We start from the raw sequence: 27644 nt of genomic DNA, 5'->3' as shown, positions 1-27644 counted from the left end.
GTCACATCGTCCGCATGCCCAATACGAGACTCCCAAAACAAGGGCTCTACTCGGAGCTCCGGCACGGCAAGAGAGCCCCAGGTGGGCAGAGGAAACGCTTCAAGGACACCCTCAAAGCCTCCTTGAAAAAGTGTAATATCCCCACCAACACCTGGGAATCCCTGGCCCAAGATCGCACAAAGTGGAGGAGAAGCATCCGAGAAGGCGCCGAACACCTCGAGTCTCTTCGCCAGGAGCAAGCGGAAGCCAAGCGCAGGCAGGACAAGGAGCGCACGTCAACCCAAGCACCCCACCCACCCGCCCCTTCAACCACCGTCTGCCCCACCTGTGACAGAGACTGTAGGTCCTGCATTGAACTCATCATTCACCTGAGAACTCATTTTTAATGTGGAAGCAAGTCATCCTCGGTTCTGAGGGACTGCCTAAGAAGAAGAAGAAGATTTCCCTGGGAGATGAGGAGAATTTCTTTTTACGCAGCTAGCTATTATGACCAAGAATGCATTGCCTAAAGGGGCGGTGGAAGCAGATTCAGTAGTAACTTTCAAAAGGGAGTTGGATAAATACTTGAAAAGGAAGCATTTGCAGGGCCATGGGTGTAAAGTCTGTGGGTTGTTTAGTTAATTAATACACAGACTACCAGAGTAACTTAAAACAGGACTTTACTATTCGAAGGTCAGGGCGAATCTGCCCAATAAATCCTGACACAGCACTTATATACCGGTGTGGTCACCGTCGGTATTACAGTATACAGAAGCCAACAAAGTAGTGCAACACCTAAAGTAGTTCTCTTAAAGGTGGACGGTTACATACAATCGTTCTCTTAAAGGTAGACGGGTACATACACTACAATCCTCCCTTTTTAGCTTACAACATACTGATTCCCCATTAAACATACATTATAACATATATACAACTTTATGCAAGACAGTTCACAGATTCAGTCTCTCTGGAGGTCTCCGGACTCTGTCCGGATAACGCCTCGGTGGTGTCGTAACTCCCGGCGGGGTAGTAGGTGCTTCTGGCAAGGTCGATTCGGCTTGAAGGACAGTGTCAGGTTCATCTGATTCCAGTATTACCAGATCGGAGGTAGGTGTTCTGGGTATCTCTGTCTCAACATTAACCGTGTAAGGTGGTGGAGTAGGTTGGCCATTTGTGGCTGACCCTATGATCTGGTCAACATGGCGCCTTATTATACTGTCCCCAATGTCCACCGTATACATCAACGGCCCTAGCCTTTTTCCAGTAGTTCCAGGCTGCCATTTCTCGGTACGGTAGTCCCGGGCCAAAACTTGTTGACCTATCTGAAAAGATCTAGTTGGCCTTTCATTCATGCCCTGGAATTGCCGGTTCTCTACGTCCCTTCTGACGTTTGGCTTAAGCAAATCCAGCCGGCATCTTAGTCGTCTATTAAAAAACATCATGGCGGGAGTTTGATTTGTGACCGCATGTGTTGCATTCCTGTACGCCAACAAGAAGCTATCCACCTTATTTTGTAAGTTAATGGCTTCATTACCCATGGCCTTTATGGCCTTCTTGAAGGTCTGGACAAACCTTTCAGCCAATCCATTGGAGGCGGGATGGTATGGGGCTGACGTGTAGTGCTTAACCCCATTGCTCTTTAAGAATTTCTTGAATTCTTCGGACACAAATTGCGGTCCATTATCAGAACAGATCTGTTCCGGCAGCCCATTCCTAGCAAACATGGTCCTTAACACTGTGATGGTTTTTTCCGTGGTGGTGATGGACATTTTTATTACCTCCGGCCACTTGGAGTGTGCATCCACCGCTATTAGAAACATTGAGTCCATAAATGGACCAGCAAAGTCGATGTGTACCCTTTGCCAAGGAGATGAGGGCCACTCCCATGGATGCAGAGGAGCCTGTGGTGGCGCGTTTTGGACCTTCTGGCATCCTAGACAGCTCTTAGTGATTTCTTCGATGTCCCCATCAATGCCTGGCCACCACACAAACGCTCTTGCTAGGTTCTTCATTTTCACTCCACCCAGATGTCCCTCGTGCAGCTCCTTTAACACCTTCTGTTGAAGTTTGGGTGGAATCACCACTCTAGATCCACACATCAGGGTTCCTCGACACACTGACAGCTGTTCTTTTCTCTGCGAAAATGCTGGCAGCGTTGGTTCGCCCTGTGCTGGCCATCCCTCCACCGTTAAATCATAGACTCGTGAGAGAGTCGGGTCATTTCTTGTTTCGTTTTCGATCATCGAATTTGTTACTGGTAGACATTCCACTATGGATGAGTGGAACATCTCTACCGGGTCCACTGTAGTCGCTTCTTCTACTATCGGCAATGGCAAGCGCGATAACCCATCAGCATTTCCATGCTGTTTGGACCTTTTGTATTCGATGTCATATTGGTGTGCCCCAAGTAACACGGACCACCTCTGTAACCTTTGCGCTGTCATGGTGGAAACGGCCTTGTTAGGGTTGAATATGGACACCAACGGCTGGTGGTCTGTCAGTAATGTGAACTTCTTGCCCTGCAGGTAATGATTGAATTTCTTTACGCCCCACACATGGCTGAGGGCCTCCCTATCTATTTGAGCATAATTTCGCTCCGCGGAGGTCAATGATCGGGACGCGAATGCCACTGGCCTTTCCGAGCCATTTGGTAACTTGTGTGAAAGTACTGCTCCAATTCCATAGGGGGAAGCATCACAAGCTAGACGAAGAGGTAACGTTGGGTTGAAATGAGCCAACACTTCTTCAGAGGTAATCAACGCCTTGCTTCTGCGAAAAGCCTTTTTACATTCCTCACTCCACTTCCATGGTACTTCTTTCCGCAACAGAGCATTCAGCGGATGCAGCACCGTGGATAGATTCGGCAGAAACTTGTGATAATAATTAATCAACCCCAAGAATGATCTTAACTGTGATACGTTTTCCGGAGCGGGGGCCTTCACGACAGCTTCTATCTTGTCAGGTGACTTGTGCAGCCCCTCTCGGTCAATGACACGACCGCAGTACGAGATCCGTTTTTGGAAGAACTCACATTTCTTGCGATTAACTCGAAGGCCATATTCCTTCAACCTAGTGAGCACCAGTTTCAAATTTGTGAGGTGGTCTTCCTCGTCTTCTCCCGTAATCAGGATATCGTCTAAGTAACACTGCGTGCTTGGAATTCCTTGTCATACCTGCTCCATGGCCCTCTGCCAAATTGCTGGAGCCGAAGCTACCCCAAAAACCAGTCTATTATAACGATACAAGCCTCTGTGTGTGTTGATGGTGAGGTACTGACGCGACTCTTCCTCGACTTCCATTTGTAAGTATGCCTGTGCCAGGTCTATCTTGGTGAAGTGTTTCCCTCCAGCCAACGAAGCAAAGATATCTTCAATCCGCGGAAGCGGATATTGTACCGTGTGAAGCACCGGATTCGCTGTGATCTTGAAGTCTCCGCAGATGCGGACCTTCCCCGGTCCCCCTGGCTTGTTACTTGGTGAAGACTTCATGACGGGAACAATGGGCGTGGCCCACTCACTCCAGTCCACTTTTGACAGTACCCCTGATCGTTCAAGTTCTTCCAGTTCTGCCTCCACAGCAGGTCGTATTGCGTAAGGTACCGATCTGGCTTTGAAAAATTTTGGGCTTGCATGTTCTGCAATCTTAACCTTTGCTTTAATTCCTCGCAGTGTTCCCAGTCCTTGCTGGAATACCTCTTTAGCTTCGTCCAATATTCTGGACAACCGTTCAGGTTTGACATCTTCCTTTCCGGAATCTACCGTCATGGTGTTTAGTGAATGCCAGTCTATCTTTATTTTCCTGATCCACTCCCATCCCAGAAGTGGTGGACCTCCCTCAGGCAACACATACAGGTCCATCCTTTGGTGATCTTTGTCCTTGTATCTCACCTTGACTTCTATCTTTCCGATGGGGTATACTTTGTGCCCCGTGTATGTCTGCAATACTAGTTCCGTATCCCGTAGGGGAATATGCTTGAATAACTTTTTATAATCATGCTTATTCATGACCGTCAACGCCGATCCGGTGTCCACTTCCATTTTCACTTGGACTTTTGCAATCTGTAGTGTGATCCAGATAGCTTGTCGGTCAGCTTCATTACTCACATTGTGAATTCTCAGACTATCCAGTTCCTTGCAGTTGGAGTGTGAGTCCGAATTCTGTTCTTCCGGATTCTTCCTAGTTACCTCATGTACCTTTCTGTACCTCTTTTGTGGTGACTCATTATTGTTGGTCTTCTTTCCTGACCAGCATACCTTAGCTATGTGACCGAGCTTGCCACATTTCCTACATTCCTGGTTTTTAAACCAGCATTGGTTCTGGTCATGTGTTGTCTTCCCACAACGATAGCATTTCGTTGTACCCGAAGTAATTTGCTGCACACTGAGTGCCGCTGCCTTTAGCTGCATTTCCGCTGTTCCTTTCGCTGCGGCTTCGTTCGATGCAGCAATAAGGACAGCCTTATCAAGTGTAAGATCGTTCTCTTCGAGCAGTCGTTTTTGTGTTTCTTCCTTCGACATTCCACACACGAATTTGTCTCTGAGTGCCTCTGCCAGATTTTCCCTAAACTGACAGTGTTTCGCTAGCCTACGCAGTTCAATCAGGTACTCCGCGTTGCTTTCCTCTTTCTGTTGCGTTCTCGCGTAAAATTTGGATCGTTCCACTAACATCAGTGGTGCGGGGTTAAAATGATCCTTCAGGACAGCAACAATATCATCGAAAGTCTGATCCGCCGGTTTAGCTGGTGCTAGTAGATGCTTCAAGAGCCCGTATGTCTTCGCGCCCATCGAGTTTAGCAAGGTTATAGCTTTGTCATCTTCTTCTATTTTATTGGCCTCACCATAGATCTCAATGCGTTCCACATACGTGGCCCAGTCTTCTACCTCGGAATTAAAATCGTTGATGTTACCACGCTTAGGCATCTTCCTCTCTTCCTGATAACACCACGGATTATTTCTTTAAATTTTATTTATTTTTTTCTTCAAGATGGCGGTTCCCGCGAAAATGGCGGTTTCCCGCGCTTATCTTCTCTCCCCGCCCACTTCAATGGCGGTTCCCCGCTTCTGTCTTCTTCTCCGCCTAATGGCGGCTTCCCGCGTTTCTTCCCCTGGCGGGAGGGGTACACTTTCCCCACGGGCGATGGCCGCTGGCTTTCAGGTTCACAGCCTGCGCGTTGGCTTCAGTGCTTTCCCTTTTCTCGGCAGGGCAACCGGCGCTGGGTACACCCCGTTGACGGCGAACAGTTTCAGCCGCTGGGCTGGCTCTCGCTCAGTTCCCCTTGCTCGGGCTCTGTCTCTCTCCCGCTCGCTCGGCTCTACCGGCGCTGGGTACACCCCGTTGACGGCGAACAGTTTCAGCTGCTGGACTGGCTCTCACTCAGTCTCCCTTGGTCGGCTCTGCCTCTCCCGCTCGCTCGGCTCCCAATCGCGCGCCCAGCCCTCTCGCAGTCCGGTGCTTCCCTCCCCGGCTGCGGCTGAGTTTTTATATCTTCCCGCGCCTACGCTCCCGGTCGCAGCGCTTCGTGGCTTCGGTCGCTGCCCGGCCTTTTTCGCCGGTCGCGGTCTAGCTGTCTCACGACGCCGTTGCGTCCCCAGCCTGTCTGTACCGCGGCTTCCTTGCTCCACGCTGCCCCAGTCTCAGCGCCTCTGGGCCCGACTTCTGTCCGGCTCCTTTCCCCCTCGACCGTGGTCGAGTGCACCGCCCTTATCCTCCGGTTATTCTTTCTACTTTTCCCTTACTCACAGTCACCGTGGCCGGCTTGCTTCTCGTGCTGATCGGCTCACTCCTCACCGTGGCAGAAGGGACAGTCAGTGCCTGTTGCTGATGGAAGTCTTTGTCTCTGAATTCTTCCTCCTTTCCAGCTCTGCAGACTCGAGTTTTCTCCCAGCAGAATGACGAGGGCGGTTGCCTCTTCTCGACGCTCGTTAACTGCTTCGGAAGTATTGTTGCCGCAGGGTACGATCGGACTCGTCGCCACTGTAAAGTCTGTGGGTTGTTTAGTTAATTAATACACAGACTACCAGAGTAACTTAAAACAGGACTTTACTATTCGAAGGTCAGGGCGAATCTGCCCAATAAATCCTGACACAGCACTTATATACCGGTGTGGTCACCGTCGGTATTACAGTATACAGAAGCCAACAAAGTAGTGCAACACCTAAAGTAGTTCTCTTAAAGGTGGACGGTTACATACAATCGTTCTCTTAAAGGTAGACGGGTACATACACTACAATGGGGAAAGAGCAGGGGAGTGGGACTAATTGAGTAGCCCTTTTAAAGAGCTGGCACAGACACAATAGGCTGAAGTGCCTCCTTCTGTGCTGTATAATTCTGTGCTTTTAAAGGGAGTAGGGATGGTGAAACACCAGCTTGTAGGCCGTAAATTATAGTTTTACAATTGTGCCTCTGGCCTGACAGAACCGAAGATATTTTACAAGGATTTGATTGAAGAGGTGGCCATTGGAATTTGTTATTTTTTACTGCCACATTTATTCTCCGAGATTCCTCTATGTGGTGAAAGAAATCCAGAGACACCGATCAAGTCGTTAGGGATCTAGTCGCTGCAGATGCAAGCAAACCAGCAAAGCTCCAAATGATATGCTTTTTCTCCCTGAACATCCCTCTGTTATAATTTATGCGTTACAATTGGATTACGATTTTGAATTCTACACTCGTTTAGACTGAAATAAATTGATTTTGTAATAGAGCTGACAAGATTGTATTTCTGTTGGGGCCAGAGTGTCTTCCTCCCCACTGCTAGTCTTCATTTAGTTTTGAATAAGCAATTATACTTCGAGCAGTCCTGTGCCAGTGTATATCTAAATAATGTGGCTGTGTGGGATGTCATACAGTTTTTCCTGGATTTATTTGTCCTATAGCTTTTATTCAGTATTGAGTCTTAGAATGATGCTTAGTTTCATCGTCCCCTCCATTGCTGGCTGTGCCTTCGTGCCTAAGCTCTGGAATTCCCTCCCTAAACCTCTCCGCCTCTCTTCCTCTTTCTCCTCCTTTAAGATGCTCCTTAAAACCTACCTCTTTGACTACGTTTTTGGTCACCTGCCCTAATATTTGGGGAGGGTTATCAAGGAAAGGGAATAGACATTAAATGGTAGGACACTGAGTAGTGTAGAGGAACAAAGGGAGCTTGGAGTGCATGTCCACAGATCCCTGAAGGTAGCAGGCCAAGTAGATAAGGTGGTTAAGAAGGCATACGGAATGCTTGCCTTTATTAGCCGTGGCATAGAATACAAGAGCAGGGGGGGTTATGCTTCAACTGTATAAAACACTAGTTAGGCCTCACTAGAGTACTGTGTGCAGTTCTGGTCACCACATTACAGGAAAGATGTGATTGCACTAGAGAGGGTACAGAGGAGATTTACAAGGATGTTGCCGGGAGTAGAGAATCTTAGCTATGAGGAAAGACTGGATAGGCTGGGTCTGTTTTCCTTTGGAACAGAGGAGGCTGAGGGGAGACCTTATTGAGGTGTATAAAATTATGAGGGGCCCAGATAAAGTGGATAGGAAGGGCCTATTTCCCTTAGAAGAGGGGTCAAAAACCAGGGGGCACAGATTTAAAGTAATTGGTGGAAGGTTTAGAGGGGATTTGAGGGGAAATGTCTTCACCCAGAGGGTTGTGGGGGTCTGGAACTCACTGCCTGAAAGGGTGGTAGAGGCAGGAACCCTAACCACATTTAAAAAGTACTTGGATGTGCACTTGGGATGCTGTAACCTGCAGGGCTACGGACCAAGAGCTGGGAAGTGGGATTAGGCTGGATAGCTCTTTGTTGGCCGGCGCGGACACGATGGGCCAAAATGGCCTCCTTCGTGTCGTAACTTTCTATGATCTCCTCGTGTGGCTCGGTGGCAAATATTGTCTGCCACAATTGTATTGAGCCATCTTTGTATGAATTTGAGAATTGACAAGAAAGCTCACAGTGGCTTCGATTTGGTGGTTTAATAAGATTTGGAAAGGCAAATGAGGTTTTGATTAATAATCTGTTTCATTGCAAACCAATTAATGGCTGTGCTGTGCAGGGTTGCCTCTTACATTATGGGTTTCAGTCTGGTACCTGGGAATAGCGCAGGTTTGTAGACCCAAGTCATACTGTCGGCTCTGCATTGCTCTCTGGCCAGGGAAAATGAAGCTCAGCACATGCACCTAAATGGCATACATTTTAATATTAAAGAGCCAATGGGATAGGCAGCTCTTTACTAACGGTAAACAGTTAACATCATTAAACCTCACTTTGCCCCAGTTACATTTATCGTTATTGTTATGGTAAGATTGCTTAAACTATTTTAGCGGTTCAAATTAAAACTAAAATGATTTTGATTGTGTGGGGTAAAATGATTAATTTTTGAATTGTGCGTGGATGAAGCGGAAGGTAAGTAGATCAAGTACCTGGCATTAGATTTTCTATATCCTGCAATCATTGGAGCAGTAACAAAGCTCTAGGAACCACCATGTCACTATCTCTCGGGCACACTACCGAAGCTGTTTCTGCTTTAAATCAAGTCGATTTATTTACAAGCTGGTTTATCAGTCGTCTTCCTATTGGAGTATTAGCTATGTCCGTTGAAGACCGAGTTAGATATATTTCTTAAGACTAAAGGGATATGGGGAGAAAGCAAGGACCGGGTACTGAATTTGGATGATCAGCCATGATCTCATTGAATGGCGGAGCAGGCTCGAGGGGTCGAATGGCCGACTCCTGCTCCTATCTTCTATGTTTCTATGAAGACATACTTATTTATAATGACTGAGTCAAGAGGTGGTTAATAAACCAAAACCTGAATACTGTCCTGACATTGAAGTGTTGGGTTGCCTTGGCTATTAATACATTCTTTGTTTGGTGGCTGTCAGCTGTGGCTCAGTGGTAGCACTCTTGTCTTGGGGTCGGAAGATTGCGGGCTCAAGTCCCACGACTGAGACTTGAGCCCATAATCTAGAATGATTCTGCAGTGCAGTACTGAGGGAGGCGCCGTCTTCCGGGTGAGATGTTAAACCGAGGTCTCGTCTGCCCTCTCGGGTGGACTTAAAAGATCCCGCGGCACTGTTTCGAGGAAGAGCAGCCAAGTTCTGCCCAGTGTCCTGGCCAATATTTACCCCTCAAACACCATCACTAAAAACTGATCATCTGGTCATTATCACATTGCTGTTTGTGGGAGCTTGCTGTGCGCAAATTGACTGCCACGTTTCATACATTACAACAGTGACCACACTTCAAAAGTACTTCATTGGCTGTAAAGGGTTGTCCTGAAGATGTGAAAGGCGCTATATAAATGCAGGTCTTCTTTCTTTCTTCGGTTTTTTTTATGCTTCTTTTCATTGTCTACTATGAAAATCATCTCAGTCATCGAAAAATCTCCTGTTTTTCTTTTAAGCAGGTTACAGCTCATCCCATCGATACTTCCTCATTTTTTTTTTGAACCTCTTCCCCTGAATCTATTAAAATGCCTGTTGATCTTTCAGTTTTTCAGTTCCAACGAAGGGCTGTCCACCTGAAATGTTCATGGCCCAGAAATTCGGGTCGGAGGCTTCCCGCGGGTGCAAGCCCCCCCGACCTGCACTTACTTAGCGCGCCGGCCATTGAGCTGTGGGCCCGCGTGGAATTCCGATCCTGGGCCTGCTCCAGCTGCCGGTGCGCAGTGCTTGCGTATCCCAGGGGCGCAGTTAGTTCGAAGCGTCCCCTGGAATCACGTGGGCCTTGGGGAGCCAATCGGAGCAGGGAATACTTCATTCATAAAATTGACAGGAAGAGCTGTCAAAACTTATAAATACTATGGGCCCCAAAACATCAATAAATCGTCAAATATTTTTTTTTTAAATCACATTTTTAAATAAACTATAAATTACATGAAATAACTATTTTAAACAATAACTTAAATTTTTGAAAAAAATATTTTTATTTTCTAACAGGGCTAAAAATAAACTTACCTTGCTTTAAAGTATTTAAAAATAATAAATCTGTGGAAAAAATGTTTTAATTTTAATTAATTCACCACTTACCTTGTAAAAAGCAGGCCTTGCGTCTGCTTTTTATATGTGTAAATTCTGGAGACTTACCCTCCCGGGAAAACCTGTATATAAAAAAAAAAAACCTAACTTCGATGCGCACGCTCTGCCTCTCTCGCGCACGCGTTCGACTTCCGAACCCCTTCGTTAAGGGGAACGGAAGTGCCGGTTTCCCGCACATGCGCAGTGCATGCAGGAAACCGGCACTTCCATTGGGCCTACGGGTGAGTACCCCGTGCGTACTCACCCGTGGAGACCTGAATTTCTGGGCCAATCTGTTCTCTCCACAGGTGCTGATTGACCTTCTTGTGTAGTTCCAGCATTTCCTCTTTTTGAAATGTTGGCTTGGGTTTTTGGCCTTTGTTAAATCATATCTTAAAGTAACACTGGTTCAGATAGTCCTGTGTTAGCCAGGAGATCTTCACCAGACTTCACCGGTGCCATAAACAACTTTGTAACATTTGGGGGGAGAAATTCGGTATTGCCCCGTTTGGGGCGCAATCATCGGCCGGGCGCAAAGTTTAGCACCTGCCACTAATTATAGCCTTCGACTGCAAACTTGGCTTCTATTGCCCCTGGAGGTGATTGGAGCGCTAAATCAGGTGCTACACAACTCTCTTAAGGCGCTAATGCCGAGGAGCGAGGCGCTACCTCAGAGCGCTGGCGAAGCTCATGTGATGTCAGTCAGCAATGGAACACAGACACACTGGCGCCAGCCAGTTCTTAAAGGGGAGGGTCAATCTTGCTCTCCATCCACACCCTGCTCATTGCAGCCTTGAATCTCGGCCTGGAGAGACCTGTACATCAAATCTGCTGGAAAGAACATTGGAGAGACCCAGGGAAAGAGCTCAGAGTGCAGCCCCCATAGTCTCTTCTAAATCAATGCAAGGAAGGTCAAGTCAAAATGAACCTGCAAAGTGTTGCTCAGTACCCAAAACTCCTTCACACAGCGTTGAATCTTTCCAGAAGTCTCTCTCTCTCTCTCAGAATGCGTGGTGCAAAAATGTCGCTGACAAAAAAAGGCAGGAAGCGGTCACCTTTAAATAGCGCTTCCCCAGCCCCTTCCCGACTGCAAAGCGCTCCCCTCAACCTGCCATTGTTAGCGGCAAGCGGTAAGGCAGGGGGCGCCACTCAATATCCGGTCCGGGGCGTTGCACGCTTGACTGACGTCACGATCTGCGGGCACAGGAGATTGCGGCGGTAGTGTTTTGCGCCGCCACAAAATGTCTGGTCAATTTCGCAAGCGGTGCAAACATCGCCGCGCCCGGGCGCTAGTTGCTTTGCGCCCCATTAGCGCCCAATTACGGGAGGCGCAAACAACTGTATTTTTCCCCCTTGGTATATTGCCATTTTTCAAGTGGAAGGTTTGTGCTAAAAGCCAATATATATGAGCAGTTTTGGTATAAAACAACATTATTTATAAAGAGGAGGGGGGTTCAAGATGGAAACCCTTAAAATATGACATTTTCAAATGAGTTGAATTTGCCTCAGAACTGTCGCTGAAATTCCTCATTTCAATCAGACCTCATTTACATAATCATTCTTTATGCTCACTTACTGTGTATTTCATTCATTTCCACTGAAACGATTCAGATACACAGTAATTGAGCATAAAGAGCCAAAAGTACCCAACATAAATTAGATGGAACTTGTTCATTATTCCAGGCATTACTCATAACCACTTAAAGAGACAAGGCGCACTCACTCAACACGGGTGACATGACAATGATTACAGGTCGAAGAAACCATGAAGTTAATTTACCTAAAGATCAGCCAATCCCATCTGCATGCCATTTCTATCCTGATAGTTTACGATGTTGTGAAACGCTTTGATATGTGTTGTGATGTCGCATCCAAGAAAAAATGACTTACATAGAATATAGAGCGCAGAAACAGGTCATTCATGCCGGTGTTTATCCTCCACACTAGCCTCCTCCCACCACTCCTCACCTCACCCTATCAACATAACTTTCTGTTCCTTTCTCCCTCATGTGCTTATCTAGCTTCCCCTGAAGTGCATCAATGCTATTCACAGAATCATAGAAGTTTACGGCACAGAAGGAGGCCATTTGACCCATCATGACTGCGCCGACCAAAAAAGAGCTCTCCAGCCTAATCCCACTTTTCAGCTCTTGGCCCATAGCCTTGTAGTTTACATCACTTCAAGTACCTGTCCAAGTACTTTTTAAATGCGATGAGGGTTTCTGCCTCTACCGCCCTTTCAGGCAGTGCGTTCCAGATGCCCACCACCCTTTGGGTGAAAACATTTCTCCTCAACTCCTCTCTAATCGTTCTACCAATTACTTTAAATCTATGCCCCCTGCTTATTGACCGCTCTGCTACTCAGCTATTCCTTGTGGTAGTGAGTTCCACAATCTGGATAAAGAAGTTTCTGCTGAACTTCCCATTGGATTTATTAGTGACTATCTTATATTTATGGCCCTTAGTTTTGGTCTTCCCCACAAATGGAAACATCTTCTCTACATCTACCCAATCAAACCCTTTCATAATCTTGAAGACCTTGCCAAAACAAGTTTCTAAATAAACCTCACAATTAGTGGAATAGACGATTACTTAGCATCGGATTACAGTATGCAGATGACGCTTGCGTCTGCGCACACTCGGAGGTCGAACTCCAAACCATCGTCAACACCTTCACCAAAGTGTACGAGAGCATAGGCCTTACACTAAACATCCGTAAGACAAAAGTCCTCTACCAACCTGCCCCCGCCACACAGTACTGCCCCCCGATTATCAAAATCCACGACAAGGCCTTGGACAACGTGGACCACTTTCCATACCTCGGGAGCCTACTGTCAACAATGGCAGACATCGATGACGAAGTCCAACACCGCCTTCAGTGCAGCCTTCGGTCGCCTGAGGAAAAGAGTGTTTGAAGACCTCAAACCCGGCACCAAGCTCATGGTCTACAGAGCAGCAGTGATACCCGCCCTCCTGTATGCCTCAGAGACATGGACCAGGCACCTCAAAGCACTGGAGAGGTACCACCAACGCTGCCTCCACAAGATCCTGCAAATCCATTGGTAGAATAGGCGCACCAACGTCAGTGTTCTCGCTCAGGCCAACATCCCCAATTGCTTCACCATTGGTGGCTGTGCCTTCAGCTGCCAAGGCCCTAAGCTCTGGAATTCCCTCCCTAAACCTCTCCGCCTCTCTCTCCTTTAAGACGCTCCTTAAAACCTCATTGACCAAGCTTTTGCTCATCTGCCCTAATTTCTCCTTATGTGGCTCGGTGTCAAATTATTTTGTCTTATAACACTCCTGTGCGGCGCCTTGGGACATTTTACTACATTAAAGGCGCTATATAAATACAAGTTGTTGTTGTTTTGTAATTAATCCAGTCCTTTAAAAAAAAAGTCATAGTTTTTTGTTTCACCATCCCAGCCGATAATAGTTTCACAATTCTATCACTTTCTAACTTAAAAAATGCCAAAATTGTTTATTCTCCTTTGACGCCATTAACTTTAAACTGTGCCTCAAATTTTGTGCCCAAGAGTGTCCCTGGATCTAAATTCTCCACAGCGATTAAAATCTTACAGACCTTTATCGAGCCCCCAGTATCTTTCTCTTTCCAAGATAGACAATCTGCCCTCATAGCCGATTCAAACGTACATTCGATGCAGAGTTGAATTTCTTTTGTCTCGGTTAAACTTTGAGCGTATTTTTCTTGTTTGGGTAGTCCATCATCAGAGAGAGACTCAGGAACATCAGTAGGGAGCTGCCATATCAGACCGATTTTAAAGAACTTTGTTCCCGTTCGCATTGTGGTATTGTGCAGCAGCTGCAATTGTTATTTTATGTCTCTTGAGATATTAATGATCTAGACAAGGGAACTAGATGTAATATCTCCAAATTTGCAGACGACACAAAGCTGGGTGGGTGTGTGTACTGTGAGGAGGATGTCGAGAAACTCCAAGATGATTTGGACAGGTTGGGTGATTGGGCAGAAACATGGCAGATGCAATATAACGTGGATAAATGTGAGGTTATCCACTTTGGTGGCAAAAACGGGAAGGCAGATTATTATCTAAATGGCAATAGATTGGGAGAAGGGGAAGTGCAACGAGACCTGGGTGTCCTTGTGCACCAGTCGCTGAAGGTAAGCATGCAGATGCAGCAGGCGGTTAAGAAGGCAAATGGTATGTTGGCCTTCGTAGCGAGAGGGTTTGAGTACAGGAACAAGGATGTCTTGCTGCAGTTGTACAGGGCCTTGGTGAGACCACATCTTGAGTATTGTGTGCAGTTTTGGTCGCCTTATCTGAGGAAGGATGTTCTTGCCATGGAAGGAGTTCAGCGAAGATTCACCAGGCTGATACCTGGGATGGCAGGAATGGCGTATGAGGAGAGATTGGGTCGATTGGGCTTGTACTCGCTGGAGTTTAGAAGAATGAGAGGTGATCTCATTGAAACTTATAAACTTCTGACAGGACTGGACAGGCTAGATGCTGGAAGGATGTTCCCGATGGTCGGGGAGTCCAGAACCAGGGGACACAGTCTAAGGATAAAGGGTAGGCCATTTAGGACAGAAATGAGGAGGAATTTCTTCACCCAGAGAGTGGTGAACCTGTGGAACTCTCTACCACAGAAGGCGGTGGAGGCCAGTTCATTAAATATATTCAAGAAGGCTAAAGGGATCAAGGGGTATGGGGAGAAAGCAGGGACCGGGTACCGAATTTGGATGATCAGCCATGATCGCATTGAATGGCGGAGCAGGCTCGAGGGGCCGAATGGCCTACTCCTGCTCCTATCTTCTATGTTAGGAGAGGTAATTAAGCCTTTAACTGTTGTAAGTCTACAGTGTGTCATTGCTGCTTAGTGCTTGTACCTCCTGATTTAGTTGTACTAAGTATCGCCTTAATCTATCTTGTACTGTTCCTGGTTCTCCCCCTCCTCCAGCCAAATCCTCTGGTAGTCTCATAGCTCGTCCTGTCATTAATTCATAGGGGGTCAGTCCGGTCGTTCGTCCTGGGGTGGCTCGCAGCCTCATTAGTATGCTGGGTAATAATTCCAACCATCGCTTCCCTGTTTCTTGGATGGCTTTTGTCAGCGTGTTTTTCAGTGTCCTATTCATTCTTTCTACCATCCCCGAGGTCTGGGGGTGATATGTTATGTGGTATTTTTGTATTACGTGTAGCAGCTTACAGATTTCTCTCATTTTGCCGGTGAAATGAGTGCCGTTGTCTGAGTCAATTTGCAGAGGCACTCCCCAACGGGGTATAACCTCGGTAGCCAATATTAGTGCAACTGTTTTTGCAGAGCAATCTCAGGTGACAAAGGCTTTCACCCACCTGGTAAATTGGTCAATTATTACCAGGCAATATTTCTTCCCCCGGTCCTGCGCTAAGGGGCCGGTAAAGTCAATTTGTAGGTTTTCCCAGGGTCCTTGGGGCCTGGGTTGGTTTGCTACTCTAACTCTACATCTCTGTCCTACATTATTCTTAGCGCATATTATACAGCGGTGGCAATATTTCGCTACTTCCCGATCCATCTTTGGCCACCACCAGTACTGTGTCAGTAGGTGCAACGTGTTACTTCTGCCAGTATGTGTTACACCATGGTATAGCGCCATCAGTTGTTGTCTGCAACATTCCGGTGCCACCACCTGGTTACGGGGGCCCCATTTCCAAATTCCATCTTGCGGTCGGGCGCCAGCTTGTTTCCATCTCTCCTTCTCTTTACTAGTATTTTCTTGTACCTCCATTATATTCACTTCCTGTACCCCACTGACTGTCATGACTATATTTATTTCGCTTTTGAATGCGTCCTTTGGTTGCATTTCTTCCGCAGCTAGTTTGGCGACTAGATCTGCATACCTATTCCCGATAGGGGCCTGGTCCTGGGGTTCCTGTGAGTCCATATCCTCTATCTTTGTGTGGGCTTTTATTTATACCGCTGCCTCTAAAGGTGCCTGTGCAGCCTTAACTAACCTTTCTATTAATTTTCCGTGTTTTACTACCTATCCCGTAGAGGTCATGTACCCCCTTCTGGCCCATAGTGTCATATAATCATGCACCACTCCGAAGGCATAACGGCTGTCGGTATAAACATTTATCTGTTTGTTTTTTGCTATTTCCAACGCTTTTATTAAAGCCACTAGTTCCGCTACCTGTGCTGACTTATCCCCATAAAGGGCTCCTTTTAACAGGGTCTTTCCTTCTTGATTTACTACTGCCCACCCTGTTCTGGCTTCTCTGTTGATATACTTTCAGGATCCATCTACCTAGATTATCATATGGGGATTTTCTAGTGGGTCTTCCTTTATTCCACTACCTATTTCTTCCTCCATTTTCATCTGACAACTGTGCCCTTCTCCTTCCGTTAATATGCCCGTGGCTGGATTAACCCCGGTATGTTTTTGTATTATCACAGTTCCAGCCCTGGGGACTAATATAGCTTCCCATTTAGCTTTCCTGCTATCCGATATAGTCCGCAATTTTCCTGTGTTGAGTAGTTCCACTAATGTATGTTGAGTATGCAAAATTACCTTTCCCATCATCAATATTGGTTCGCTTACTCGCACCGCCCGGGTGGCGCAATCTATTGCAGCCACACATCGTGGCATCGCCTTCGCTACTGGGTCTTTTTTTTTTTTGCAGAGTAATACGCAACGGGTCTCTGTTCCCCTCCGTGATCTTGCATTACCACGGCTGAATAACTCTCATGATCTAAATCACAATATAGGTGGAAGGGTCGAGTGGGATCTGACAATCCTAGGGCAGGGGCTGTTATTAATTCCTGTTTAAGGGCCCTATCTGCTTCCTCCTGCTCCGTCTCCCATTCTATCTTATCAGTGACGGGTCTCCCCCCTTTAACTAACCGTTGAATCGGCTCTGCTTTCCCTGCAAAGTCTGATATAAAATTCCTGCAGTAATTAAATAGTCCCAACACTTTCCTCACTCCCCGGATGGTCACTGGCCTTGGCAGGTCTTTTATGGCTGCCTTTTGTTCCTGCGGGAGTGCCTTACACCCCCGGCTAATCTCGTGTCCTAGATACTTTACTTTGGACAGTCCAAGCTGTGCCTTTTTGGGTTCAATTTAAAGCCAGCTTTCTTAAGTGTCTGGAGGGTGGCTAGTAATGCTCCCATGTGTCCTTTGGCATCCTCTGATGCAATCATTATGTCATCAACATATTAGAGTAGGGCACTCTGGTACTTTAATAGGTCTAACTCGTCTAAGGCTTGACTCAGTACACGGTGGAATATATTTGGACTATTGTGGAACCCCTGCGGGACCCTGGTCCATGTATACTGTCTATCCCTGACAGTAAAGGCGAATTTCCCTTGTGATTCCTCTGCCAATGGTACGGACCAGAACCCGTTCGCTATATCCAAGACTGTAAATATTTCAATGTCTGGTTTCAGATCATTAAATATCTTATTCAATACGGTCTGCACAAATTTACACCAACCAGAATTTCACCGTGGCCACAATGAAAGTCTGGTTTTAATAGGTTAATTAACCTCAATAACTCCAATTCAATCCAGATCAATATTTTTTTTAAAAACTAACCAGTATCACTTGGAAAAGAAAGAATCGATAGCCGCATTAACAAAGAAATAATTACCCATGCCTTGTAAACATTCAAATTCATTTTCTTCCAGGCACATTGGCAACTGTGACTTCAAGGCTGAAGCTTATCTTTTGTAAAACAATTAACAAACTTAAAACAACACACGGTTGTCCATCCTTCAAGACAAGTCTTCAAAGGGTTAAACAGCTTTTAGCTCTCTGTACAAAAGAGTGGGTGGAGCTAAAACACACCGGACATTTTTTTTTAAGGACAGACTTTCAGACAAACGGAATACTGTAACTTCTTAAATATCCATAGTCAGGAAAACTTTCACACTTTAACACACACTTTCACACAAACTGAGATCCCAGCATTTTTTAAGGTTCCTTTCACTCAGCAATCGTGTTTTATTTGTTTCAGCACAGATGTTAATAACATCCATGTCAGTAAACTTTAGGTTTCTCTTTCTGAATCATCCCAATCAACCTCCTCACTATCATTTCTTCCACTTTGCACTGACCTTGTCTTCATTACAGCGGCACACTTGGCGCCTACCTTTTTTAACTGTTCCACTAACTCCTCTTTTTCCCTCTCCCATGTGGCCCCAATCTTACACATTTTTCAGGTGGCTCTGACAAAGAACCATTACGGTTTTCTCCTCCTTATTCTTGCTCTCCTTACTCCACCATTCTTTCTGTCGGTCGGGAACCCATTCAGGATCCCACCTTCCTTTCCCATTCTTTTTATTAACTTGTCATTATATCCCTTTTTTTTTAACCATCTTTTCCTTAACTTTCTCATACTTATCGCGCACAAATTCATACGGCAAGTTACATTACGCCATCCTGTTTGTCCGTCGATTTCTTTCCCGGCCATTTTCTAGCCGCTCAGGAATTTCCGTGAGGTTTTCTCACTTTCCCGGGGTCTTTTTACCCTATCCCAATCGGAATTTCCATTATCCGATACTATCGCGTACAAACTAGTACAGGCGTTTAGATCTTTTGGCGTCCTTTTTATTCGCCATCCTTTTAGGGTGGATTTGCTAGTTCCCCCCCTCGTTTGTTACCTCCGGGACTCCTCCGGGACTCCCCCGGACCTGTTACCTCCGGGACTCCACTGGACCTGTTACCTCCAGGACTCCCCCGGACCTTCAGGGACCTTTCCCTGCTTATGCGGTTTTAACTCCGCCTAGATTGGATTCTCCCTATATCCAATCCTATATAACCCGAGCTCCTCAACTTATTCAGACATTTTCATTTCTAGTGTCCTAGCATGCACGCAAGTTGCTTTACTTACGTATCCGGACACCGCCTAGATTCATTGGATCTCCGGCCCTGGGCTTCGATACGAGGAGACAATGTCTCTACTCAGCCCGTCCGGTAGATCCTGCCGACTACGCCAAGTTGTAAGGGTAAACCGGGAGAGCTTCTTCTCCCCGAGACGGACCCTCTGATATAAAGGGTCGACGTCCGCCTTATTCCCAATCAATCACTCGGAGTCTGGAGGTTCGTTCAGTAAAGCAACTTCATTTACAAGTCGACAGGGGAGACACTCATGCTGGGATGAATGCTCTCCGATCGCTAAGATCCCCTGCCTTATATACAGTTTTTTTGTTCTAAGTCGTGGCTTACATCATGCAGTTGATTTCGGGTGCAAATTCCTGCGACCCGTGTACACATTTTGACCGTAACATAGTCCTGTGACCCCATATGTTATCTTTACCACATTCCTCAATTGGTAGCTAAAAGTTTGGGCACATTATTCAGGTAGCAGCTGACAGTTTGACCATTTGACCACATTATTCAATTATTAGCTGACGGTTTGTGCCCATTAGTCAGGTAGCAGCTGACAGTTTGACCATTTGGCCACATTCCACCATACTTCCCTTTGGGACATGTACAGTGGATATATGCTTGGTTCCTAAATTCCCTTATTTTAGTCCTTTCAACTCTTTCAAGGCCCAAGCCTCGGAGCTTCCTTTAAAGATGCCTGCTTGAGATGGCCAATATATGGAACTGGCAAGCAGTGTCCCCCCGCATAAGTTGCACCGCCTCCTGCGCAGCCCATTCAAATTTTTGCGCCCGCGCCGTGTCTAAAATGTAAAAAGGCCTGTGAGCGGCCTGCGCGGGAACTCCCAGACCGCTTGCGTGCGGCGCACCTTAGTGGGAACTCTGCTGTGCCATCTTACAGTTCCACGCATTGGGCAGGATTTTCATTGGGCCATGGAGGCGGGATTGGAGGCGTGCGGGGGTGTTAAAATCCCGAAATCGGGGGGGGCACGAACCCATCCCACCCCCAACCCTCCTCCATGCCAGTTTCAAAGGAGGCGGGTACCCGCCCCGCACTGGGACCCGCCTCCTCGAGGCGGGAAGGGGATTAGTGCCAATTAACTGCCTGTTAACAGGTAGTTAACAGGCAGTTTTTAGCCTAATCCCTATTTTTATTGTTGAAGTGTGGGATTCCCGACAGCTCCAAACCACGCCAAGTTAGCGAGGCGGGCCATCGGGCTGAAGGGCTTGGAGGGTTCAAGATGTCCGGTGTTCAGGTGAGTGATGTGTGCATGAGTGCAAAGGTAAGTGTGTTTGGTGTGTGTAAAGTGTTTAAAGAAGTTTTACTTACCTTTACTTACCTTTACAGCCTTTCTTCCTTCAGATCTCGGGAGTCCCTCATCTCACCGGCACAGAAAGCAGAATGGCTGCGAGCTGCCAAAAATTGCAGCATTCAGCTTTCTGTTCCGGGGAGATCTCTAAATCATCCTGAGAGGAAGGAATTAACTTGTAGTACAGATTGCCAGTGTTTGACAGCTTCAAACAGCTGTGAAACGCTGATATTTCATCTGTCAAAAGGTCTTGACAGATGAAATGTCAATCTGTGACGTCACCTGTTGCCGGTTGGCCCTTAATTGGCCTTCTGAGCCCGCTGGGCGGGCTCAACAAGGTCAATCAAGTGAAAATCGCGTGGTTTGGCTAGAACTCAGTGGAGGCGGGACTACAACCCCGAAAGTTGTAGTCCCGCCTCCAACCCGACTTCTCAATGAAAATCCAGCCCATTGTCTCAGCTGCTTGTATTTCTGCAGAAAAGTTCTCATTTGGGGCTACACGACACCAATGTGTAAAGTTGCTGTGTATTTGCAGGTTAATGGTATATGACGTCGTACTTGTGTAACTGGTGTGTTTTTGTTTCCGTTGCAGGTTACGGGGCAATGGCAGAGGTATCGACAATCGTAGACAAAGTACACGAGTGCCTGGAACAGTCTCCCCGGCTACTGCCTTAGCGAGCACCAGGGCCAACTTTGAAAAGAAACCCACCTCCTCAAAATTAAATGTAGTGCTCCCATTTTATGCAGCATCTCTATCTTAATGGACTCCGTTAACCGAGGCAAAATCGCAATCGGTTTGTAGTTTATTATCCTATTCAAGCATCATTATTCCTTCTCGGTTACTGAAACCCAAACGATTGAAAATCAGCCTGAGGGGTTGTGAAAGGGCTGCTGCCAAAAAAAATTTCTGCTGGTTGGAATATTTTCCCCGCAACCGTCTCAAAATCCAGCCGGAATTCTGCCGGAAGGCTACAAACCCCAAGCAGCCTCTATGAATCTTCCTCTCTGAGGTGAGATGTTGCCGCAGGTACATACATCAGACTGTGAGCATGTAGCACCGATGAGCGGCATAACTGTCGCACCCTTGGGCTGTTTAATGGCCATACCTGAGGACGTGCTGAATTCACCCAGGAATGACATATGAGGAGAGATTGGGTCGATTGGGCTTATACTCGCTGGAGTTTAGAAGAATGAGAGGGGATCTCATTGAAACTTATAAAATTCTAACAGGACTAGACAGACTAGATGCAGGAAGGATGTTCCCGATGGTCGGGGAGTCCAGAACCAGGGGTCACAGTCTAAGGATAAGGGGTAAGCCATTTAGGACAGAGATGAGGAGGAATTTCTTCACCCAGAGAGTGGTGAACCTGCGGAATTCTCTACCACAGAAGGCAGTAGAGGCCAATTCATTAAATATATTCAAGAAGGAGTTAGATATATTTCTTGAGGCTAAAGGGATCAAGGGATATGGGGAGAAGGCAGGGACAGGGTACTGAATTTGGATGATCAGCCATGATCTCATTGAATGGCGGAGCAGGCTCGACGGGCCGAATGGCCTACTCCTGCTCCTATCTTCTATGTTTCTATGTGCCCCTAGAAGTTGCAATTAGCAGTTTAAGATGACAGATTAGCACGTTGAGTCTGAAAGATATTAAGATTTTTTATATTTAATGGGGTTTTAAGAACAACAGCTGTTAACGTTTATGGTCCGAGGCGTTCACTGTGTTTGGAAAAACTGATAAGTCGTCATGTTGTACTACGACTTTATCTTGCATTTCCTCAAAACAAGTGCTCGGTTTTCCAATGGTCTCCTAGCGGCCCTGTATGTGATGTGAGACTGTACTCGAGGTGAAAGAATTTTTAAACTAGCCAAACATGCACCTGAAGTATAAGGGCAGATTTTCCAGCTGCCGGGATCAGTCCCATCAACGCAGACTGTAAGTGTGAGGGCTGGGGATAAGCGGGCAGAGGATCCCTTTTGCTGGACCCCTGCCTGGTTAGTGAAAGAAAGAACGAACTTGCATTCATAAGGCGCAGTTCACAACCTCGGGACGTCCCAAAGCGCTTTGCACCCATTGAAGTACTGTTGAAGTGGAGTCGCTGTTGTAATGTAGGAAACGCGGCAACCAATTTGCACACAGCAAGCTCCTGGCAGACCGCATTGCGGCGCTGGGGCTGCGATTGGATACAGACTGGACCATTCGCGATGCTGAGGACGTCATGGATATCACGTTTAAGCAGTTGGTCACACCGCAGGTAAAGGTTGCACAGGCAGAAAGAAAATGGGTGACCAACAGGCAGAGTAGTCGGCGCAGGCAGGTAGTGCAGGAGTCCCCTGTGGACATCCCCCTCTCAAACAGATATGCCATTTTGAATACTGTTGAGGGAGATGGCTTATCAGGGGAAAGCAGCAGCAGCCAACTTCCTGGCACCAGGGGTGGTTCTGCTGCACAGGACGGGAGGAAAAAGAGGGGTAGAGCTATAGTAATAGGGGATTCTATTGTAAGGGGAATAGATAGACATTTCTGCGGCCGCAAACGAGACTCCAGGATGGTGTGTTGCCTCCCTGGTGCAAGGGTCAGCAATGTGATAATGACCAGATAATCTGTTTTAGTGATGTTGGTTGAGGGATAAATGTTGGCCCCAGGTCACCGGGGTTAGCTCCCCCTGTTCTTCCTCGAAATACTGCTCGATGCCCACATCCCGAGATTGAATGCCCTCCGACAGTGCAGCGCTCCCTCAGCACTGCACTGAAGAGCCAGCCTGGATTTTTGTGCTCAAGTCTCTGGAGGGGTACAGTTTTCTTCCAGCCTAAATTTATGGGCAAGAGCTTTATTCTAATACTCAAATTTTCTCAAACTGCCCCTTGCACAGTCTCCTACCCTTATAGGACAGGATCATGCTGCATTCGCTCACCTGCAAAAAGGGAAGCTATATTTGTCCAAAGGAGCTCTTAAAGGGCAGGTGCTGTTTTATATGAATAGTGTATCAGTATTGTTTAAAGAGGGTGGAGGGAATTATAACGTAAAGCATTTAGGGACGGGAAAAAAAACGGAATATTGTCTGCAGAACTGCCAGAAAGTTAATTTTTGCAAGTTTGACAGAAGATCATCATCATAAAGCAACAGCGGATAGGAAAAGGGGCTATTACAATCCAACCTTTCACTGCTGCTCAGGGAGCAAGACATCTGTAAGATGCAGGGCCCCAGGCTGGTTGCCAAGTCCATAGAAAGTTAATGATGGGCTTGCTTTTAAAGCTTCCACATCACAATATTAAATCGATAGCAAAATCTTCCCGTGCAAGCGCAGGAGATGCAACACCTGCCCTTTTACCTCCCCCCTTCCCACTGTCCAGGGCCCCAAACACTCCTTCCAGGTGAAACAGCGATTTACTTGTACTTCTTGCAATCTAGTATACTGTATTCGCTGCTCACGATGTGGTCTCCTCTACATTGGGGAGACCAAACGCAGATTGGGTGACCGCTTTGCAGAACACCTCCGTTCAGTCCGTAAGGGTGACCCCGAGCTCCCGGTGGCCTGTCACTTTAATTCACCGCCCCATTCCCACTCAGACCTCACCGTCCTCGGCCTCTTGCATTGTTCCACGTAAGCTCGAGGAACAGCACCTCATCTTCCGATTAGGCACTTTACAACCTTCCGGACTCAATATCGAGTTCAACAATTTCAGATCATAACCTCGGCCCCTATTACATTTTTACTTATTTTTTATCCACACCTTTGTTTTGGCCCTTTCCCCCCCCCCTTTTTTTTCTCTCCCACGTGGCAGCTGTCTCCCATTCTGCCAGCGCATTTCACACCTAATCTAGAGCTGTCTTTTGTCTCCACTAGTCCTATCACCATCTCGTCTGGTTTTGAATACCTCTTAATGTCTCTTCACTTCTCTTTTGTTCTCTCCCAGCCTGGCCTTCAGTCTTGACAAAGGGTTTGACCCGAAACGTTGACTCTAATTTCTCTCCACGGATGTTGCCTGGCCTGCTGAGTTTTTCCAGCATTTTCTGTTGTTATTTCACAATATTAAATGGTTGATGTAGCACATGGTGAAAGCAAGCCAGGAATATCAGCTGGCACAACAGGAGGTTTATTTTTTATATGGGGGGGGGGGGGGGGGAAATTGAATTAAGGAACTAATTAGAATTGAGCAACTTTTCAATTGAGAGTAGACGACTGTATTTTTTTTTTTGGTTTTGTTTTCAGCTCGTCTTAGACTTCCAGCAGCGATCATATGGCTGAAAAGTTAAAGCTAATGCGACAAAAAACGGAAAATGGTGGAATGGCTCGTGGCCGTGCAGCTTTCACTGGGGCGGTCGCAGTGCTGTGTCAGGGGCGGATACCTGATCGCAGAGATTTCAATAGGGAGTGCGGGAAAGATGGGCACGGGTTTGGGAGACGGCAACTTGTTCAGGACCTTTAGAGAGAAAAGGGGGGGGGGTTTGAGCTGGGGTGGTAGTTTGCTCGGGCAGGGAAGCTGAAGGTGGGTTTTTTTTTGAGGAGGGGAGTGATGGTGGTGGTGGTTTTTGAGGGCGGGAGGGGGGACAGTACCTGAAGAGTGGGAACCATTTACAATGTCAGCTAGCGTAGGGGCCAGGAAGGGAAGTTGGGTGGTCAGGAGTTTAATGGGAGAGGAGTCGGCACAGCAGGAGGTGGGTCTCGTGATGAGATGAGCTCGGAGAGGGCATGAGAGAGACGCGGGTTCAGGTGGGGGGGGTTGGTGTTTGGCTAGGTGAGGGAAGGGGAGAAAGTAGCAGGGACAGCTGAATGGATAGTCTCAATCTTAGAAGAAATCCATGAGATCCTCACACTTGCTGGAGGTGAGGGCGGAAGGGCAATAGGTTTAAGAAGATGGTCGGTAGCGGTGAAAGGAAGCTAGGGATTATGTTTGCTCCCGAGGATGATCCTGGTGTAGTGGAAGGCTTTGATAGAGGAGAGCGAGGCCCAGTAGCGCTAAATACGGTCCAGACAGATCTGGTGATGGATGGCTAAACCAGTTGTCCGCCAGATAAGCTCAAGTCTTCACCCCTTGCAATTGAGGGAGCGAAGAAGGAGGCAAGAATGGGAGAGAGTAAAGGTTTTGCTGGAGGCAAGGGCATCAGAGGTAGAGATGAGGGAATAGTAAATATATCTTGTTGATCTGCTTCTCCTGGTCGTCTTCTTAGGCAGTCCCTCGGAACCGAGGATGACTTGCTTCCACACTAAAAATGAGTTCTCAGGTGACTGATGAGTCCAATGCGGGACCTACAGTCTCTGTCACAGGTGGGGCAGACGGTGGTTGAGGGACGGGTGGGTGAGGGTGCTTGGGTTGACGTGCACTCCTTGTGCTGCCTGTGCTTGGCTTCCGCTTGCTCCCGGCCGAAGAGACTCGAGGTATTCGGCGCCTTCCCGGATGCTTCTCCTAAAAGAGGCACTAAAAGGTCCATGTTACTGCATTTGGTATAGAGCTGTCAGTAAAGAGAAAGTTAACAGGGCCCGTCTCAGCCATGGGCATTCTATTTTAACCTGTTCTTTGTTGTCACTTTTGTGTCAAGTTTTTCTATTTAAAAATCCCATGTAAATATTTATAACGGGAACTGCCCAATGTTCCCTCTAATTTTTTTTTCCCGCCCTGCATGGCCCCTTTAAGGAGCTGCATGGTCCATTGAAAAATCTGTGCATGCGCTGTTTTTGCACTTAAAAACCGGCTCGCTGTCTGCGCGGGACTTCTACAGCACGACACGGACATGCAGCTTAAAGGGAACATTGGAACTGTCACTTATCATGTTACAATTACACCCTATTGCCAGTGGCAGGGCTGCAGTGTCTAAGTTTTGTATCCTCCCCTCTTCCGCAGCCTTGTACTGGCGAGAAACTTCAATGCTCCAACCGACTAAACTCTGCTTCCCAAGTTGCAGGAAGTTTTGCTACTTAACTATCCATAAATCTTACTAAAAACTTGCGTGGCCTGCTCCGATGATTCCCCCACCCTGTAACCCTGCTTCACCCGAAGCCTACACTAGGCCCTGACTCATAGAAACATAGAAGATAGGAGCAGGAGTAGGCCATTCGGCCCCTCGAGCCTGCTCCGCCATTCAATGCGATCATGGCTGATCATCCAAATTCAGTACCCTGTCCCTGCTTTCTCCCCATATCCCTTGATCCCTTTAGCCTTAAGAAATATATCCAACTCCTTCTTGAATATATTTAATGAATTGGCCTCTACTGCCTTCTGTGGTAGAGAATTCCACAGGTTCACCACTCTGCGTGAAGAAATTCCTCCTCATCTCTGTCCTAAATGGCTTACCCCTTATCCTGAGACTGTGACCCCTGGTTCTGGACTCCCCGACCATCGGGAACATCCTTCCTGCATCTAGTCTGTCTAATCCTGTTCGAATTTTATAAGTTTCAATGAGATCCCCTCTCATTCTTCTAAACTCCAGCGAGTACAAGCCCAATCGACCCAATCCAATCCCAGGTTAAGTAGGTTGGGCCTCTACTCATTGGAGTTCAGAAGAACGAGAGGCGATCTTATCGAAACATATAAGATTGTGAGGGGGCTTGATCGGGTGGATTCGGTGAGGATGTTTCCACTGATGGGTGAGACTAGAACTAGGGGGCATAATCTTAGACTAAGGGGCTGCCCTTTCAAAACTGAGATGAGGAGAAACTTCTTCACTCAGCGGGTAGTAAATCTATGGAATTTGCTACCCCAGGGAGCTGTGGAAGCTGCAACATTAAATAAATTTAAAACAGAGATAGACAGTTTCCTAGCAGACAAGGGAATGAGGGGTTACGGGGAGAGGGCAGGGAAGTGGACGTGAGTCTAGGTTCGGATCAGCCATGATCCTATTGAATGGCGGAGCAGGCCTGAGGGGCCGTATGGCCTACTCCTGCTCCTACTTCTTATGTTCTTAATCTCTCCTCATACGTCATTCCTGCCATCCCAGGTATCAGCCTGGTGCATTTTCGCTGCACTCCTTCCATGGCAAGAACATCCATCCTCAGATAAGGCGACCAAAACTGTACACAATACTCAAGATGTGGTCTCACCAAGGCCCTGTACAACTGCAGCAAGACATCCTTGTTCCTGTTCTCAAACCCTCTCGCTACAAAGGCCAACATATCTCTCTGCGTGCTTGGCCACAAGACTTCGACTGGTATAATAGAAGCGCCTAGTTTCAAATGGAGCAGGATCGAAACGCGTATTTGTGGCAGGGGGAAAAGGAAGATAAAAGGGGGATCTGGATCTTTTCAAAGGGAATAAGAAGATAAGGGCTCAGTCTGAAGAGCAGGGCAGTGCGTCGGAGCGTCGAAGCCACAGTAAAGAGGAATCATCCGCTACAGAGTATCCTCTATGTCGCTGGAAGAAAAGCACATTGCAGGTCTCCCTTCTGCATTAATGTGGGAGAAAGCACTCCAGGAGGATTATCTGATGCATGATGGAGTGTAAGGGAAACCAGAGTTTTTAAATAAATAGGCCAGATGGAGGACAGTGCACCGGGATCTTTGTGGTTATCACTGTTTACTTTAGA

General features: G+C 47.0%; 1 protein-coding gene across 3 annotated transcripts in view; it reads left to right on the top strand.

Annotated features, from left to right (window-relative positions):
• The window catches only part of ppcdc (phosphopantothenoylcysteine decarboxylase), a 109480-nt gene extending 88622 nt beyond the window's left edge, over window positions 1-20858 (top strand). For all 3 annotated transcript variants that reach the window (XR_015074360.1, XM_085972219.1, XM_085972218.1), the window contains one exon: window positions 20714-20858. Coding sequence is in view for 2 of the 3 variants with exons in the window: in XM_085972219.1 (XP_085828345.1) it covers window positions 20714-20796 (83 nt within the window). In the remaining variant the exon portion in view is untranslated. The remainder of the gene's footprint in view (window positions 1-20713) is intronic.
• Window positions 20859-27644: the final 6786 nt, after the last annotated feature.

This window comes from Somniosus microcephalus, chromosome 32, assembly GCF_052327205.1.
Source record: "Somniosus microcephalus isolate GS21.2 chromosome 32, FLI_Smic_1.0, whole genome shotgun sequence".
Taxonomy (NCBI): Eukaryota; Metazoa; Chordata; class Chondrichthyes; order Squaliformes; family Somniosidae; genus Somniosus; species Somniosus microcephalus.
Note: the sequence above shows the minus strand (reverse complement) of the source record. Positions and strands in the feature narration are given on the sequence as shown.